The sequence below is a fragment of the Penicillium diatomitis genome (genome assembly GCF_028827545.1).
Source record: "Penicillium diatomitis strain IBT 30728 chromosome Unknown utg000011l_segment0_segment0, whole genome shotgun sequence".
Lineage (NCBI taxonomy): Eukaryota > Fungi > Ascomycota > Eurotiomycetes > Eurotiales > Aspergillaceae > Penicillium > Penicillium diatomitis.
In genome coordinates this window covers 387217-402545 of record NW_026623183.1, presented here as the reverse complement: position 1 = coordinate 402545, position 15329 = coordinate 387217, and the positions used below count along the sequence as shown (strand labels likewise).

At 51.9% G+C, this 15329-nt stretch overlaps 7 protein-coding genes across 7 annotated transcripts; 4 read left to right on the top strand and 3 right to left on the bottom strand.

The window, feature by feature from the left end:
- Positions 1-74: 74 nt before the first annotated feature.
- N7539_007828 (tRNA-dihydrouridine(20) synthase (NAD(+))) lies at positions 75-1454 on the top strand (the record flags this gene model as incomplete). The annotated part of the gene is made up of 1 exon (XM_056937429.1): positions 75-1454. The coding sequence occupies one exon, from the start codon at positions 75-77 to the stop codon at positions 1452-1454; it is 1380 nt and encodes a 459-aa protein (XP_056787294.1).
- Positions 1455-2329: 875 nt separating this feature from the next.
- Positions 2330-5740, bottom strand: N7539_007827 (DEAD/DEAH box helicase; the record flags this gene model as incomplete). The annotated part of the gene is made up of 1 exon (XM_056937428.1): positions 2330-5740. One exon carries the CDS (start codon positions 5738-5740, stop codon positions 2330-2332), a length of 3411 nt encoding a protein of 1136 aa, XP_056787293.1.
- A 528-nt stretch (positions 5741-6268) lies between these two features.
- On the top strand, positions 6269-6723 carry N7539_007826 (vacuolar ATPase assembly integral membrane protein VMA21; the record flags this gene model as incomplete). Its single annotated transcript, XM_056937427.1, has 2 exons — positions 6269-6363; positions 6438-6723. 2 exons carry the CDS (start codon positions 6269-6271, stop codon positions 6721-6723), a joined length of 381 nt encoding a protein of 126 aa, XP_056787292.1.
- Positions 6724-7108: 385 nt separating this feature from the next.
- N7539_007825 (putative cystathionine beta-synthase (beta-thionase)) lies at positions 7109-7719 on the bottom strand (the record flags this gene model as incomplete). The annotated part of the gene is made up of 2 exons (XM_056937426.1): positions 7109-7543; positions 7621-7719. The coding sequence occupies 2 exons, from the start codon at positions 7717-7719 to the stop codon at positions 7109-7111; spliced, it is 534 nt and encodes a 177-aa protein (XP_056787291.1).
- A 468-nt stretch (positions 7720-8187) lies between these two features.
- Positions 8188-9688, top strand: N7539_007824 (putative mitochondrial phosphate carrier protein; the record flags this gene model as incomplete). Its single annotated transcript, XM_056937425.1, has 6 exons — positions 8188-8481; positions 8534-8698; positions 8767-9020; positions 9121-9466; positions 9537-9556; positions 9619-9688. The coding sequence occupies 6 exons, from the start codon at positions 8188-8190 to the stop codon at positions 9686-9688; spliced, it is 1149 nt and encodes a 382-aa protein (XP_056787290.1).
- A 1606-nt stretch (positions 9689-11294) lies between these two features.
- Positions 11295-12086, top strand: N7539_007823 (DUF3602 domain-containing protein; the record flags this gene model as incomplete). The annotated part of the gene is made up of 4 exons (XM_056937424.1): positions 11295-11337; positions 11473-11573; positions 11671-11793; positions 11961-12086. The coding sequence occupies 4 exons, from the start codon at positions 11295-11297 to the stop codon at positions 12084-12086; spliced, it is 393 nt and encodes a 130-aa protein (XP_056787289.1).
- Positions 12087-13399: 1313 nt separating this feature from the next.
- Positions 13400-14929, bottom strand: N7539_007822 (DUF2406 domain-containing protein; the record flags this gene model as incomplete). The annotated part of the gene is made up of 5 exons (XM_056937423.1): positions 13400-14001; positions 14077-14133; positions 14194-14319; positions 14501-14578; positions 14752-14929. The coding sequence occupies 5 exons, from the start codon at positions 14927-14929 to the stop codon at positions 13400-13402; spliced, it is 1041 nt and encodes a 346-aa protein (XP_056787288.1).
- Between the last annotated feature and the right edge of the window lie 400 nt (positions 14930-15329).

The following is a 15329-nucleotide window of genomic DNA, read 5'->3' as shown; positions in this document are numbered from 1 at the left end:
CCGAACGTAGCAAGGTTCACCACCCTCTTCAAACAAGGTCGCGCTATGCTATGATCAGAATACTACGCTCCGCCATGTCCACTCTCGCTGAATCCGCCGCTGCTCCGGTACATGTGCCGCGCGTACCCATCCCACCTCGAGGCGTCGATTATCGCGGCAAAATTGTCCTCGCCCCCATGGTTCGCTCGGGCGAACTCCCCTCACGCCTGCTAGCCTTGCATTACGGTGCAGACCTGGTCTGGGGCCCTGAGACTATCGACCGAGCCATCATCGGCGCCGAACGTCGTGTGAACCCGCGCAACGGAACCATCGAGTTTACCCGAGTCCCATCGAATGGCGGCCGCGCGGAAAAGGCCGTCAAAGAATCAGTCATCTACCGCCTCGACCCGGAGCGCGAGAAGGGCAAGCTCGTCTTCCAGCTGGGATCTGCCAATCCGGATCTCGCCGTTCAGGCCGCCAAGGTGGTTGCGCCTGATGTGTGGGGGATCGATCTCAACTCGGGGTGTCCCAAGCCGTTCAGTACCAGTGGTGGTATGGGCGCCGCTCTGCTGAGAACCCCGGACAAGTTGGTTTCCATCCTGGAGGCCCTGGTTCGTGAAGTTGGCGAGCCGTACCAGATCGGTATCTCGGTCAAGATTCGCATCTTGGAAACCCCCGAGCTGACCGAGGCGCTGGTCTCCCGTCTTGTTCGGACTGGTATCACAGGACTGACGGTCCACTGTCGCACGACGCCGATGAGACCTCGTGAGCGTGCCATTCGCGACCAGCTCCGTATGATCGCCGATATTTGTCACAAGGCCGGCGTGGCGTGCGTCATGAACGGCGACGTCACCTCCCGCGATCACGGGTTGAAGCTCATGGAGGAATTTGGCGTCGATGGAGCGATGATCGCTGTCTCCGCCGAAGCGAACTCGTCTTGCTTCCGGACAGAAGCCGATGGGGGTCTTGCTCCCTGGCGTGACGTCGTCCACCAGTACCTCAAATTTTGCATCCAGAGCGAGAACCGCTACGGAAACACCAAGTATCTGCTCAACATGCTGATCCCGGGCAAGGCGCAAGATTTCAAGGAGGCCAAACTGTCCAAGACCTACACCGACGTTTGCCGCCGTCTTCAGTTCGATGATTTAGTGCCCCAGGCCATGCAGCTCGATGAGATCCTGGACTTGACACACAAGCAAGAGATTAACGTTGCAGCACAGCCCGCCGCCTCAAAAGCCGTGCAGAATGCCAAGGACAACAATGAATCTGCCCGTGCTGCCGGGGGCAATAACACAAGACCCAGCAAGGCCAATGGCTCTTCCACGTCCAACGCTGGCCCCGTGCGCACCTCGTCTTTTCCACAGCCAGCGAAGCCAGCAAACCCCCCTCCTATGACTCAGACAAACACTCCGTCCGCCGTCGATCCATCAGTTCCAGCTTCAGAAGTTCCACAGCAATCTGGAGTCACGGTCTGAATGATGGATGGCTTTCCGCTTGGTGTTAATGTCTTCGCTTCATCATCTTCATTTTCTTCTTTTCTGTCGTTCTGCATAGCCTGGGTACCGGATCTGATTAGGGGGACATCGTGTCTTGTACAGCAAATATCTTTCATTCGAATACTTTTACATTTCTAGCTTATAGATTCCCCTCAAAATCCCTGTATTCATACAATTGACACCTATGCGTCTTTTCGATTTTGTCATGTTATCATTGGGATGCAGGCAAGCAGAAAGAAGCTCACCCAAGAGAAATCAAACAGACAGTCACATGCCTTTAACTTAACAGTATCGAAGACTGATGCTCCGGGCCTAGAACTCAGGACAAAGCTCGTCTCAGTATACTCAGTCAAGACCCAGCCGATGTGTGTTTGGATACGAGAAAACGTTGATTATGTTACTCGTCGTATTCTTGGGTAATTCGAAGACTTGACTAGGCATCTATTCTTGTGTTCTCCATTGTTTGGTCTTATGGAAACAAGGGCTTGGGAACGGACAGATATGCTTTCGTGTGATGAACAAGGCTTCTTTTGAAATCTGGAATGGGCAGGAGATAAATATTTCATGCAATCGCTCCGGAAAAGTCCAGAGAGAGATCGTCGACTTTTGGCAGAATGATGATATGCTAAACTATGTGAATGCTCGATGCACCTTCACTCCGTCGTGGAAACCGACCAACCTCGGTCACGTATGAAGTACATGAAACGCCAAAATGAAAATGCAATTAAGGAAAAAAAAAACAAGAGAGAAGCGGGAAGGATGACATCTCCAATGCTCGAACTGTTGAGAGAGAAATAAACTTAACCTCAAGATTTCAATTGGTGGTGTGTCAAGTCCTTGGGCCTATTGCTGGGCTAGTCGGCCGTGGACTGATTCTGCTCGGCGTCCTTCTTTTCCATGTCTGCAAGGACCATGTTCTCGACGGCCTTCATGCCAACTTCTTCGTTTTTCTTGGACGCCGCAGCGTCATCGTCACCCGCGACGGCCTGGTCTAAAGCGAGCTTAGTCTGACCAAGAGCGTAGATTTGCTCTTCGATGGTATCGCGGGTAACGAATCGGAACACTTCGACGTCGCGAGTCTGGCCAACGCGGTGGGCGCGATTCTCGGCCTGGACATCCTCCTGAGGGTTGAAAGACGAATCGAAGATGACGACCTTGTTGGCGCAAGCTAAATTGATACCAGCACCACCGGCCTTGGTCGAGAGAAGGAAGACTGGGATTTCAACCCGCTCGTGGAAAGCATCGAGGATTGACTGCCGGTCTTCGACATTGGTGCGGCCGTCCAAACGGACAAACTCGATCTCAAGGGTTTCGAGCACATTCTCGAGGATGTCCATGACCATCGTGAATTGCGAGAATATTAAGGTGCGGTCGCCGTTGGCAATGAAACGCGTGAGCAGCTCGCGAAGCTTCTCAACCTTGCCCGAGTCCATCCACTCCTCGTTCTTGAGCTTGTATTTACCCAACGAATGGGGATTCTCGAGGCACATGTGGTGACATTCGAAGTCGTTGTAAGCCTGCAACTCCTCCTCAATGATGGCCGGGTCCGAGGCTGCCCACTTTTCTTCCTTCAAACAGCTCTTGGCCATCTTCTTGAGAATTGCGTCTGTATAATGACGCCGAGCCAGAAGGGGGTGAATCGCGGCCTGGCGGAGCTTCATCAGAATGTTTGCAGATTTTGAGCCAGTCTTCTTGCCAGCAGCGCGATCCTCCAGGAGCTGTCGAACCTGTGCCTTCTCGTGGTCGTAGATGTCTCGCTGCGAGGACTTCATCTCACAGTATTCGACGAACGAATGCTTGGCCGGCAGGTCAATGACCTGATACTTCTTGCGGCGCAAGACGAAAGGCTTCAGCATGGACTTTGCACGCTCAATCCGCTGTGCTGATAATAGAGCGGCGTGCGATTCGTCGGAGGTCTTTGCCTTGTTGGCGAAGACAGCCTGCAAGTCGTCCTTATGATCCTTGAACACTGCGGGCAGGATGAACCCGAGCAGAGACGCCAGCTCTTGCAGATTATTCTGCAGAGGAGTACCCGTGAGGAGGAGACGGAACTTTGCATTGATCCGGATGAGCTTCTCGTACAGGAGGGACTGCGAGTTCTTCAGCATGTGGCCTTCGTCGAAGACGCAGACACAGAAACCCATATCGCGGAGGAATTTGGCGTCGACTTTGGCCTTCGCGATCGTGTAGGTAGTCACGACCACGTTGATCTCATCCCGGTCGTTTTCGAGCTGCTCGCGAATGTACGCGCGCTCGTTCTGGTTGGCATAGTAAGGCCGAACCTGAAGCTGCGGGGAGAAATTGCTAAACTCACGGAGCCAATTCTCAATGGTCGAGGAAGGAACGACAACCAAGTGAGGCCCCTTGACCCCCTTCTCGTAGAGATGCGACAAGAAGGAGATGACCTGACAGGTCTTTCCGAGACCCATGTCGTCTGCAAGAATGCAGCTCATTTTCTTCTCGAACAGAAGAGCCAGCCAATTGAGCCCGACAATCTGGTAGTCTTTCATGACCAAATTCTTGGCCATGATCGCAGGCTGTGAGATGAAGCCAGACTGACCAACAGAGTGAGGCTTTCTTGCCTTGACAACTGGTTTGATCTCATCCTCGGAATTTTCACCATTTGGTGACGGGTGACTTGAAGATGGCGTTGCGATACCCGAGTCGTGGGGGCCACCCAGCGCAGCGAGATCAAGCTCAGCATCACCACGCTTTCCAAAGATGTCCACTCCCCACTTCTTCATCTCCTCCGCGACAGGTTTACCCAAGGCTTCGCATTCCGCCACGAGTGCGTCGATCGCCATGTAGCCGGTCCACATTTCCAAGCACTTGTCGACAATCCTGTCTCCAATGGGTTTGGGAGCCTTGCGGCCCTTGCCTTTACCCTTGGATTTTGCACTCTCGTCGATTGGAGCAGTGACCTCGCGCACTTCGTCCAGACTGCGGAACGGTTGTTGAGAGGTGATGAGCTTGGCAGTCTCCTCGGGGACTGCAGCAATGTCGGCGAGGTCATGAGGCTTGCAAGTGTTGAAGAAGCGCAAGACCTTTTGCTCCAGATCGCCAGTGTTTGCATCATCCTCAACGACGTCAGAATCCTCGGAGTCCGAGAGAATGGCCTCTGGAGTGAGAGAGGGAGCACGGCGAGAGCCTTTCTGTAGCCGCCCAACTTTCTTCTTGGGCGGGGAGTCATCGGAATCAAGCGTGATAGCGTCTGTCGATGCTGCGGCTTCACGGTCTCTGGGGCCTCGCACAAGACGGCCACGTGCCTTGCCTTCGTCTTCCCTCAGAGAGCTGATGGATCCTTTGGCGGTGGCCCATTTATCTTGGATGGTCCCGCGGGCCTTGATCTTCTGCTTGGCGATATGGACCCCGCCGCGAGCCGGCTGAGCGTTCAGTTCATCCTCAGAGGAGTCAATTTCAATGACAGAAGGTCGGGTGCCGTTCGAGTTCACCTTGCTGGACTCATTGGCAAGCAAGTCGAGAGCGAGATCATAATTCCCGTTGGCCGACATGAGAGCGTCCGCGCATTCCTGTACCGACTTTGTTGGCATGACCTTAAGAATCCGTTCGACCTTGACTCTCACTCGGAAATCGGCAATGTCCAGCACAGTCGAGATCTGAGCATTCACAGGCCGAGCAGCAGAAGGACCTGTTTGGCGGATTTTCTTGACAGCGACGCCTCGAGGAGCCTGAGATGAGCTCATTTGATCGGCAGAGCGCTTGTTGCTTGTGGTGGTGGGATCGTAAATGGCGGAAGAGGTGATCTGCTTGAAGCGATCCATGGAGCCAGTCCCATTGCGTACAGGTGATTCGGCCACCTTCTCGGGGCTTCGACTCGTCTTCTCAAACATCACAGGCTTGATGTCAATGCGGTTCTCATCATCATCCGAAGACCCGCCTCGGTAAGTAGGACCGTCATCCATGTTGAAGGTTGGCGTTCGTTTTGTAGGTCGAACGATGGTTACAGGAGGACGATATGAAGTGCCGGAAGGGGCCATGAGCGAGCTTAAAAGCCCACCCCGTGGACGCTGTTGGGGTGGAGATGATGCAGAGGCGATGGGCGAGGAGGCAGCAACTTGGACGGTTGAATTGTTTGCTCGGTAATACGGTAAGTCAACCAGCTGTGTTGCCTGGGTCAATCGTTGGGAGGGTGTGGTTGTTTGCGCCGGCAAGGTGGCGATAGTCTCATAGTCACCCTCATCTTCGGGGGTGCCTGGTTCAGGCTGCTTCGTCCTCGTCGGAGTATCAGGCACCGTTTCGGCCATTTTTTTCAGAGAACAATCGTCCCAATTCGGCAGTCGAGGCCCGCCTCTTGTCTGATGTAATGTATCACCACTTTTCGTACACTTTCTCCAGGAACGCTTTTTTCTGCCGGCGGAGACGCGGTTGAGAGACGCGCGTGGATCACGTGATTTATATTGAATTTTGATTTGCATAAGTTTTCCACACGATGATGAAGCTCGAAATCCACTGTCGCAATCATAATTCAACACCTCCTGGTGATAGGCTTCGTAGAAAAAAAATACCAAGTGCCTTCATAACCTACTGCGACACGCGTTTAACTTCTCATGAGTCTTGAATGGGGAAACGCATCCAAACCTACGTAGATTGAAGGGCTGCCCCCATGTGACCAGGATCTTTCCTGAGGACGGGTCTCCGCAATGGATCTGATAGTTAAGCTCCACCAACTCTGAAACAGACAACCACGAACATTCAGCCTTGCACCTGATTTCAAACCCAGCGACTCCGATCATCGAGCTGCTCATTGGACCGCGACTTTGAACCCTCCGAATATGTCTGCTCGTCGTCCCCACGGGCAAAGCTATGCCGACGTCACGGCTCAGCCGGCTCAAGCAGCTGACTCCGACACCACTCCAGCTGTTCCCGCGTACGTTTTCCATTGCAGCCTATGCAATCCCGAAAAGGGAATCCGAGGGTGGCTGTTAAACTTCGAGTTAATAGTGACGTGATATACAAATTGCTTGCCTTTACGGCGGCGATGGCAATCGGGCCTATCGGTGTCTATTTCTTGACTGTGAATTCAGTCTTCGGAGGTTCGTACTCAACGGACTGTTTATCACCTGAAACGAGCCATCAACTGAAATCAATAGGGAACTCGACATATGCTGGTATCACTGCTGCTGTGGTCGCCAATCTGGTCTTGTTTGGATATATCTATGTGGCTTGGTTAGAAGACCAAGGCGACAGACAGGTGGCGGAAAAAGCCAAGTCCAAGAAAGCGCAGTAGACTTGGGATCAATCTGATTTTCTGTTCATCATGCTACGACTTGATGTCATATTTAGGGCGTTGTGGGTATCATCCTAGTGTTTGGGGCGCTTCAAGAATAGGTCTACCCTCAACAAGCTGCATCGAAGATCAATCTCCAACTAAATCTTTAACTTGGGGATCTCAGATGGACCTGCTCACTTCAAGTTTGGGGTGAAGCTGGATATAATTCCATTGCAGTCGAGACTGAGGGACCCTTGACGCCGTCCAGATTTAGAAGATCGCGAGGAGGTGAGTCCCTTGTTCCCGACATGCAGTAGTTTTGAGCGGCGCCGATACAGTCCGTCCTTTTCTCCCCGACGAATTGTCCCGAGCCCAAGTGCCGAACATCATGGTTATGAGTCCCTTACGCGGGCCTACGTTTCACGAACTCCTCCAGATCAGACTTTGTGGCAACTCCGAGGACGAACTTGCGAGTGACATCAGTGACCACCGCAAATTGCTGCTTCTCCCGCTTTTCACCATTCGGCCCAGACTCGCTTTCGAAAAATTGCTCCAATTCCTCCAAAGGAGTCTCCATCGTGATCACTTGGTAAATGCCACGCTTCCGGTTGAAGCGCTGCATAGCCACAGCCACAGCGTCCGTATCCTTGACAGTGCCGTGTTGGAGGAGTTCCTTCAGCCGGGGAATGCTCAAGTAGCCGAGGAGGGATCGCTTCGTCGCGTCAATCACTGTGAGGTGGGTGTAGTCGCGCTCGTAAGCGGTCATCAAAGCAGCGGCGATCGGATCATTGGGCGAAACAGAGAGCGCTGGTGGGGGGTCCAGATCTTCCACAGTAGCCTAGCCATGGAGTTCTGTTAGTCTTCGTGTACATAATCTCATGTTGTGTTAAAGAAGAATGAGGGGCGGAGGCGTACCCCGCGGTATTTGTCCGCCCAGGCACCTTGCAGACTAGCAGTCGATTGCGCTCGGTTTTCATGGGCAAATGCCTCGCTACCTGTTTGATAGGATGCCATTGCAATAATTGAGGGACGTTGTTGAGCGGGGAGTCTGAAAGATTCGCTAGAGAAGGGGGACTTGTTCAGCGTTGTTTCCGTAGCTGTGTTGCCCTTTTTCTCAAATTCGACGCTTTCCCTCTTTCTTCGGTGCCAAGCCCGATAAGCCCGATAGGCCCGAGACGTCATACCTTGGGGGGCCGTTCGCCGGTTTAGTCTCGGCTTACCAGCCTTCCAAGCTCATAAGTCGTTGGTCACACCTCACCTTACCTCTCATCCTCCCTGATCCGCAAGTTGTCCTTGAGGACTTTAGCAAATTATTCCATCCACCAGTCTCCATAGAGCCTTTTCCCTACGGTATGTTACACCTCTCTCTACCCTCTGTTTAATGATTGAACGATCGACCCAACCGTTCCCGATCGTTGTCTCCACCTTGAGGACCCGCATTAACAGAGTACATGTGGATGTATTTGTCGATGACAGGTCAACATGCTTCCCGACTCGGTGATTTCAGCATTTGCGGCACAGCATCCTCTCGGTGCTTTGGCGAAGAATCAACGATCTCATGGCGAAGAGATCAATTCGGTGACTTCTCCACGAAGGGAGCCTTTCCCCGCTTGGAGCGCGATCGATGACGTGAAGAAGACGGCCGACTCCATTGCTCATGAAGCTGCCCGAGAGTACAATGTCGCCAGCCTGAAGGCTCAGGAGAAAGCCGGCAAGATTGAGATGTGGACTCCGAAGTACTATGCTGCCTGTATCTCTGGCGGTCTATTGGCCTGTGTAAGTTTGACTACGACTTCGGAAATCCACGCAGTCTAATCGGACTATCTAGGGTCTCACTCACACGGCAGTGACCCCTCTGGATTTGATTAAATGCCGTCGTCAAGTCGACTCGAAGCTGTACACGAGCAACATGCAGGCGTTTTCAAAAATCCGTGCGGCCGAGGGATTGCGCGGTGTGTTCACCGGCTGGAGTCCTACTTTCTTCGGTTACAGTGTAAGCTGCATTCTTTTCCTCACACAAGCTTCGGCCAGTTAATCCTAACCCTTTAAAATCTGCTACAGGCTCAAGGGGCCTTCAAGTATGGAGGGTACGAGTATTTCAAAAAGTTCTACAGTGACCTTGTTGGCCCAGAACGCGCAGCTCAGTGGAAGACCTCAGTCTACTTGGCGGCCAGTGCCTCGGCTGAGCTGATTGCCGACGTCGCCCTTTGTCCATTTGAGTCGGTCAAGGTGCGCATGCAGACCACCATTCCTCCGGAAATCCGAGGTACCTTTAGTGGTATTTCCGCAGTGGTGGCCAAGGAAGGCGTATCTGGGTGAGTATTGTATCTCATGGCGATGCATTTCCATATTTCCATGATGGGAACGGATCTCGAAGCTTAGGGCCGGACTGTACTGACTTTGATATTTCCTCAGTCTCTACAAGGGCCTTTATCCATTGTGGGGTCGTCAGATCCCCTACACGATGATGAAGTTTGCTTCGTTCGAGACGATCGTTGAGATGATCTACGCCAGTTTGCCCGGTCAAAAGTCCGACTACAATAAGGGGGCCCAGACCGCTGTGGCCTTCAGTGGAGGTTACCTCGCTGGTATTCTTTGTGCTGTGGTCTCTCACCCCGCCGATGTGATGGTCAGCAAATTGAACGCGAATCGCCAAGCTGGAGAAGCCTTTGGAGCTGCTATGAGCCGTATCTACGGAGATATTGGTTTCCGCGGGCTCTGGAATGGATTGCCGGTTCGAATTGTCATGATTGGTACTTTGGTGAGTGGTCTTCCAGAGTATATTGGTATATTGTTGAAGCACATGTCACTGACTCGAACTTTGTTTACAGACTGGTCTCCAATGGATGATGTACGTTTTGACCTGGGCTTTATCGTGCGCTTTTATTTTACCGCTTGCTAACTCGTTTACAGCTACGACTCGTTCAAGATCTTCATGGGTCTACCCACCACTGGTGGTGGCTCCAGCGAACAGAAGAAGTAGGGAGGTCGAGTGTGTGCCGTGACTCGATCAGGAAGCCATCGGGCACTGAATGCCGGTAGCTGTCCGTGCATCAGATTGATCAATACTACGTTCCGCTTTTTTTTTGTATCATGGTCTTGTTTTTCTTGATAGTAATTGATTCCATATTTTACGAAATCGAATACTAAGTAGTGAGGAACTCATGTTTACCTGATACTTTAATGCTGGCCTACTCACTACTGTATGCCTGGAACCGAGGCCGCGTACAGTGGCCGATAGGTAACGGCCATGCCGGGCAACGGGGACCATAAAGTCGCCAATAACGGTATACCCAAGATGATGCCTTGAACTCTATGGGCGAAAGCTCTCTTTTCAATTCACTTTCCTATTTAGCGGCAACTGGAAATCTGCTACAGACATCATAGCGCAACACCAGTGCAACAAACCTTTCCCCCCTGTCGGAGTACTCTCCATCTCTTATCAGTTCCGTCAGTTTAGTCACCGACTCCACCAATTCAGCTACCTTATCTTATCAGTCACGACGTCACCAATCGCAATTGCAATCTCTCGCCAAGCCACTGACTTTGGTACGATCCTTTGCATACGTGCTCTCACTTGGAGAAAGGCAGAGAGACAACTCCTTCGACAAAAATGGCATCATTTGTGATTTGACGTCAAAGAGACCATGGACTGGCAAACCAGTTACTACCTCATAAATCTCACATAGTATGTCTGTCTGCATCCTGCGGCTCAGCAGATGACGAGATCGCACCTTCCAAGATCTGGATGTCAGGTCACTCGTTTTACCCTATCATGTAGGAACCGTACCTTAGGAGCAGTATGTTTGGACAAAACCATCTTCCTTCATCTTCCGACTTATTCTCGTATTTCTTAAGTGGTGTTGGTTTTCCCTGTGTCACGTTAGGGTCCACGAGCTCGTATAATCTTTTTTTTTTCTCGAACTGTCTCGCTTTTCTTTGTCATACTTTATATCTCGACCTATTTATCTTCCTGCATCCCGATCCCCCGTCGTCAAACCTACAACTCCTGTGAGACACCATTTTGCTCGTCGATCCTGCTCAATTCCTGTCAGATCTACCTTGGACCCCGACAGTAAGTGTGCCACTATCATCTCTACTCTTGACATCCACCCGGGGCCTGATCTGCTCGCGTACCTGCATGGCTGTATCTGCTTCGTTATCATCTGCAAAATTTGTCCTACCCAAATCTCTTCGCTCTGTCCATGATCAGCCCCTTCTGTTGCTTGTTGCTCGCTCTTTTGGCTCGATTTCAGTCTGAGTGCCATCACATCATACCCAACGATTGACTCATTCTCGTCTTCTCACACTCCCTATAATGATAAGCGCATGATTTAAGGTTCCGATACTGGAGCTATAATCTCCCCGTCCGCCCCTCCGGTCCCCCTCCCCCACGTCAATCGGCGCTTATCAGCCGCAAGCAAATCCGTCGTTTACTGCCCTTGTCACCCAAATGTACCTAACCAACCCGACTTTCTCTTTCACGCACTAACTATTCGCAGTCAGCCATTCTGAGCTTCTGACATCCTTGGCCGCCCAGTCCCTTCAGGTCTTGATCCAGCATTTGACCACTCATACTTCCACTCAAAATGGTCGACCAAGAACAACCGATGGTCTCTCACGGCCGTGGAGGTAAGCAAAACAGATCGGAGAGGGAGGTGCCACGCACAGAGAGCAATGGACCCTACTTGGGATTTACGTGACCACATCCTTTTCGTTTGCAAGAGCACATGTAAAGCTAATACTTCTCGGTGGGACTTCTTCAAGGCCAAGGAAACATCGGCAAAGACACCACAGAGTACGTTGACGGCGAGATCGTCCGCGAAGGCATCTACGGTGATCAGGGCGATGGTGCATACTCGGCGGGTGTAAGTAGCAGTACTCCTTAACTCATACTGGTGTCTCACAAGCTTGAGTTATTTGACGGAATATCTCTTCTGACTGACTCTCTTCTTCATTTTCCAGCGTGGCGGCGTCGGTAATATCGGCTCTCCTCGCGTGCGACCGAGTTCCAAAGTCCCCCACGACGCAGAGATGATTCCTGAATTGGCCGTGCGCGATTCAATCGATGAGAATTATCACACTGGTGTAAGTGCGCTCTGAAGAGAGGACTAGCATTCGTTCGCTCCATGATCATTCCAAGATTCTTCCCGTCTCCTTCTTTCTACCCTCTTCATTGCCAAGCCTACCCATGACATGACATGAATGGCCAAGCCAGAGACTAACCACTTCCTCGATTCATTGTGACCGGCCAGCGTGGCGGCCAAGGAAACGTCCACCTGGACAACGAAACTCGCAAAGAGAAAGAAGCCAAGAAGAAGGGTGTCGCGCACGAGGGACTGGCCGATAAATTGAAGCACAAGCTGATGGGTCGGAAGTGATCCTTCCATGCGAACCGGGGAGACCCATTATATTTTCCGACCTGGATCAAATGCGACGACGCAGACGAGGGCTCCCCCATATACCCGTCGCAGTTGCATTTACTCAAGTGTTGTCGCCCGTTGACGGGGGAAAGGTGAGATACGGGATGGAATACCAATGCGCTTCGAATGGTTTTTGCTTCCTTTCGACTGCGTTTGCTTTGTTTTCTTTTTATTTCATTCACATAGTATATTCGAGCTCTTTCGTGCCGAACAGCTTTATATCACTTGATTTGCTGGGGACAATCGTTTATAACAATAATATACCGCGTCCGAAGATCCCCACCAGGAATGAACTTTGGGTTGTTTTTTGTTCAATGCAACGAGCCGATCATGCAAGCGTGCCCTTGGAGTCAAGGCAGTTCTGGCCGGGGACGGCCGAGATCGCGATGTGGAATTTTGGTGTCATTCTATCCGATGGTCGCTCACTGCAGCCAGCTCTACTAGGCCAGATTCACTTGCGTCTAACCTGTAGTCGTCGTCGGGGCGGTAGTTGGTGGTGGTGTTTGCGCCGACTGGAGCTTTCGATCCGTATGCAGGGACTCACGCTGAGAGCAGAGACCGGATATGAGCAAAGAGGACTCGAGTACAAGGTACTCGGCTAGAATTGGATGACGATGGCCGATTGCTACTATGTAAGATTGAACCACAGTCTAGTAGCTCTGTGGGGGGGAAAGAAACCGCGTCATGCAGAAATGATATCTGCGAATCATGCACATGAATGAATAATCTCCAGAGACAGAGAAGGCCTCTCCGGATCGACAAGTAAAAGGAAAGAACCCCACAATCAAAAGACAAGACGCAGTTATTGTCCAGTCAAAAGGTAGTTCCTGTGCCACGCGCTCCATATCGTACCCAGAGAGAAAAGACAGAAAACAAAACAGTGCTTCGTAATCTCGTAGGACCCGTGAACCAGTGACTCGAAAAAAAAAATGTTAAAAGGATTGCAAAAGTAGTCGCAATTGGCCAAAAGTTGGCCCTGGCGACAAAAGATCAACGGCCGCGGAATGTCTGGCAGATTTCTCCCACAAGGCGCGAGAGAGAACCAAAATTCTCCCAGTACCAGTGCACGGGGGCCATTGAAATGACACGATCCAAGAAAAGGGCTGAGTCACGCCTATAGAACACCAAGACAAAGAATGAAGGACCGATTAGTAGACGAAAGGCTGAATGGATGAATGGTGATACATCGCTTTCGAAACAGGGCGTCGTCGGTACTGTGTCATTCTCACTCGAAAAGAAAAAAAAAATCGCAAAAGAGGCGAGCCCCATATCTATCCTCGGCTGAACCGTTTCTTGAACCAACCCTTCTTCTTATCGTCATGCATCTGAGGCTTGGGAAGCGGTGGTGGTCCTCTGCTGGGAGTCCCGGCCGCTGAGGGGCCCCATCCGGGTACAGCAGAGGCGCCTCGCCCGGTACCGCTCATCTGAGACCCACCACCATAGCCCGGAGGGCCATATCCGGGAGATCCTCGCTCATCGGCTCGTTGTTGTTGTTGTTGGAGCTGGTCCAGGGAGCTATTGAGGCTGCTAGGGTCGGTAGATTGTCCGTGAGAGTCTGTGTAGCCGGAACCAGATCCTGACATCCCCGCGGCATTGTCGTGAGATCGGTCATAGTTTTGTTGTTGGTACGCGTATTGGCCGCTGAAGTTATTGCCGCTTCCATTCCCGTAGCCACTTTGGTCTGTTGACATTCGGGACATGTGACGTGGGCGCCGACCATTGCCATTTTGGTGATTATAAGGGTAGTAGTTATCAGGCGCCTGGCTAGAGTTTCCGTAGCCATCAATCAAGCTGTCCGGACGGGATTGAGCGTTACGGCCGTAATAGGCATTCTGGTCGTTGTAGCCACGACTCGAGTATCCGCCATTTTGGCCTGCATGAATCGGGTTAGCCCGAGATGCAATGTCATATGGGCAATTCCAGCGCAACGACGACCTTCGGTTCTTACCTCCATGATAGCTTGTTCGGCGACTTGTATAATCGCCCATTTGCGATGCGGCGTCATCTGCAGGTATGTGATTAGCACTCGGGGCTCTGTGCGGACGAGCGGGACACGCGCACGCACCCGTACGGATATATGAACCTGGGCGATTGTTGACATAGGTGCCATAGATAGCTGCCTCGAATGATCGAATCGTGTCCAGCGGGCGCTCGTAGCGTGGACGAGTTGGGTTGGACCAGTCTGGCTCAGCTGTTTCATCGCAAAGATAATTCCAGTCAGATCACGGTTGTGTTCCCCAAACAGGCGGAGGAGGGCATGCGGAAGTGAAGAAAGGGCCCGCCCGAAGGCGGGTAAACAACGATCAGGCATGGGTCTGCAGTCTGCAGTCTGCACCATCAAGTTGATGGCCGAGATGATCCGGATGACTTACTGATCGGATTACCAAACTGATCCTTGTGCTCGATTGCCCGTAAAGATCCCATATTAGACTTTTCCAATGCGACCGCCACTAAATCCAACTGTCAGCTTGCCTTGTTCAGTCTTCCGAGAATGCGATCGCAAAGAATGATGAATGGGTAAACGGTGTCGATCGGGGGGCCCACGTGGGTCAAACGGTGGACGAGCGATGGAAAACTGGAGCATCGGGGAATGCGACGAGCGAGAGTGACCATTTCAACGTACTGGGCTGTAACTCATTCATCGCAACGGTGGGATCTGCCTTGGTCTGAAGACTGCGACGGGCTTTTTCCTGTGAGGATTCAGACAGGTGTGATTTGTGGCCGGAGGTGTTGGATTTATGGGATTTGTCCGACTTGACGCTGAACCCACGATTGCGGGTTTGTTGTTCGGGGCCCGCCATCTTTTTAAGTGTTGCGTTGCCGAAAACCGGTTGCCTCGTTGATTGATTTTAGTGCTCTATTTTTTTTTTGGCGGTGGTTTCTTCTTCCCTTCCCCCTTAGCGTCTTGCAATTTCAAGGCAAACCCAGATTGACCTGGGCTGGTGGAGAGCCCTGGGTGGGCTGTCACTGGGTGATCAACAGAGCGCGCTGAAACGGTGTTGATCTGCTTGAGTGCACAGAGCCTCGTGCTTTGGCGGCCGTAGTGGAGCGCGCCGTGATGGCTCTGAAGTGGGAACTGCCAAGAGTGACTTAGAAAGCTGAACGGGGGTGTCAGTCGGTGTAGCAGCGGAGGAAGGCTTACGAGAGTGATTTGAGCGTGAAGGTCGAACTTTGCCAGTGATGGGCAAGAATGCGAGAGAA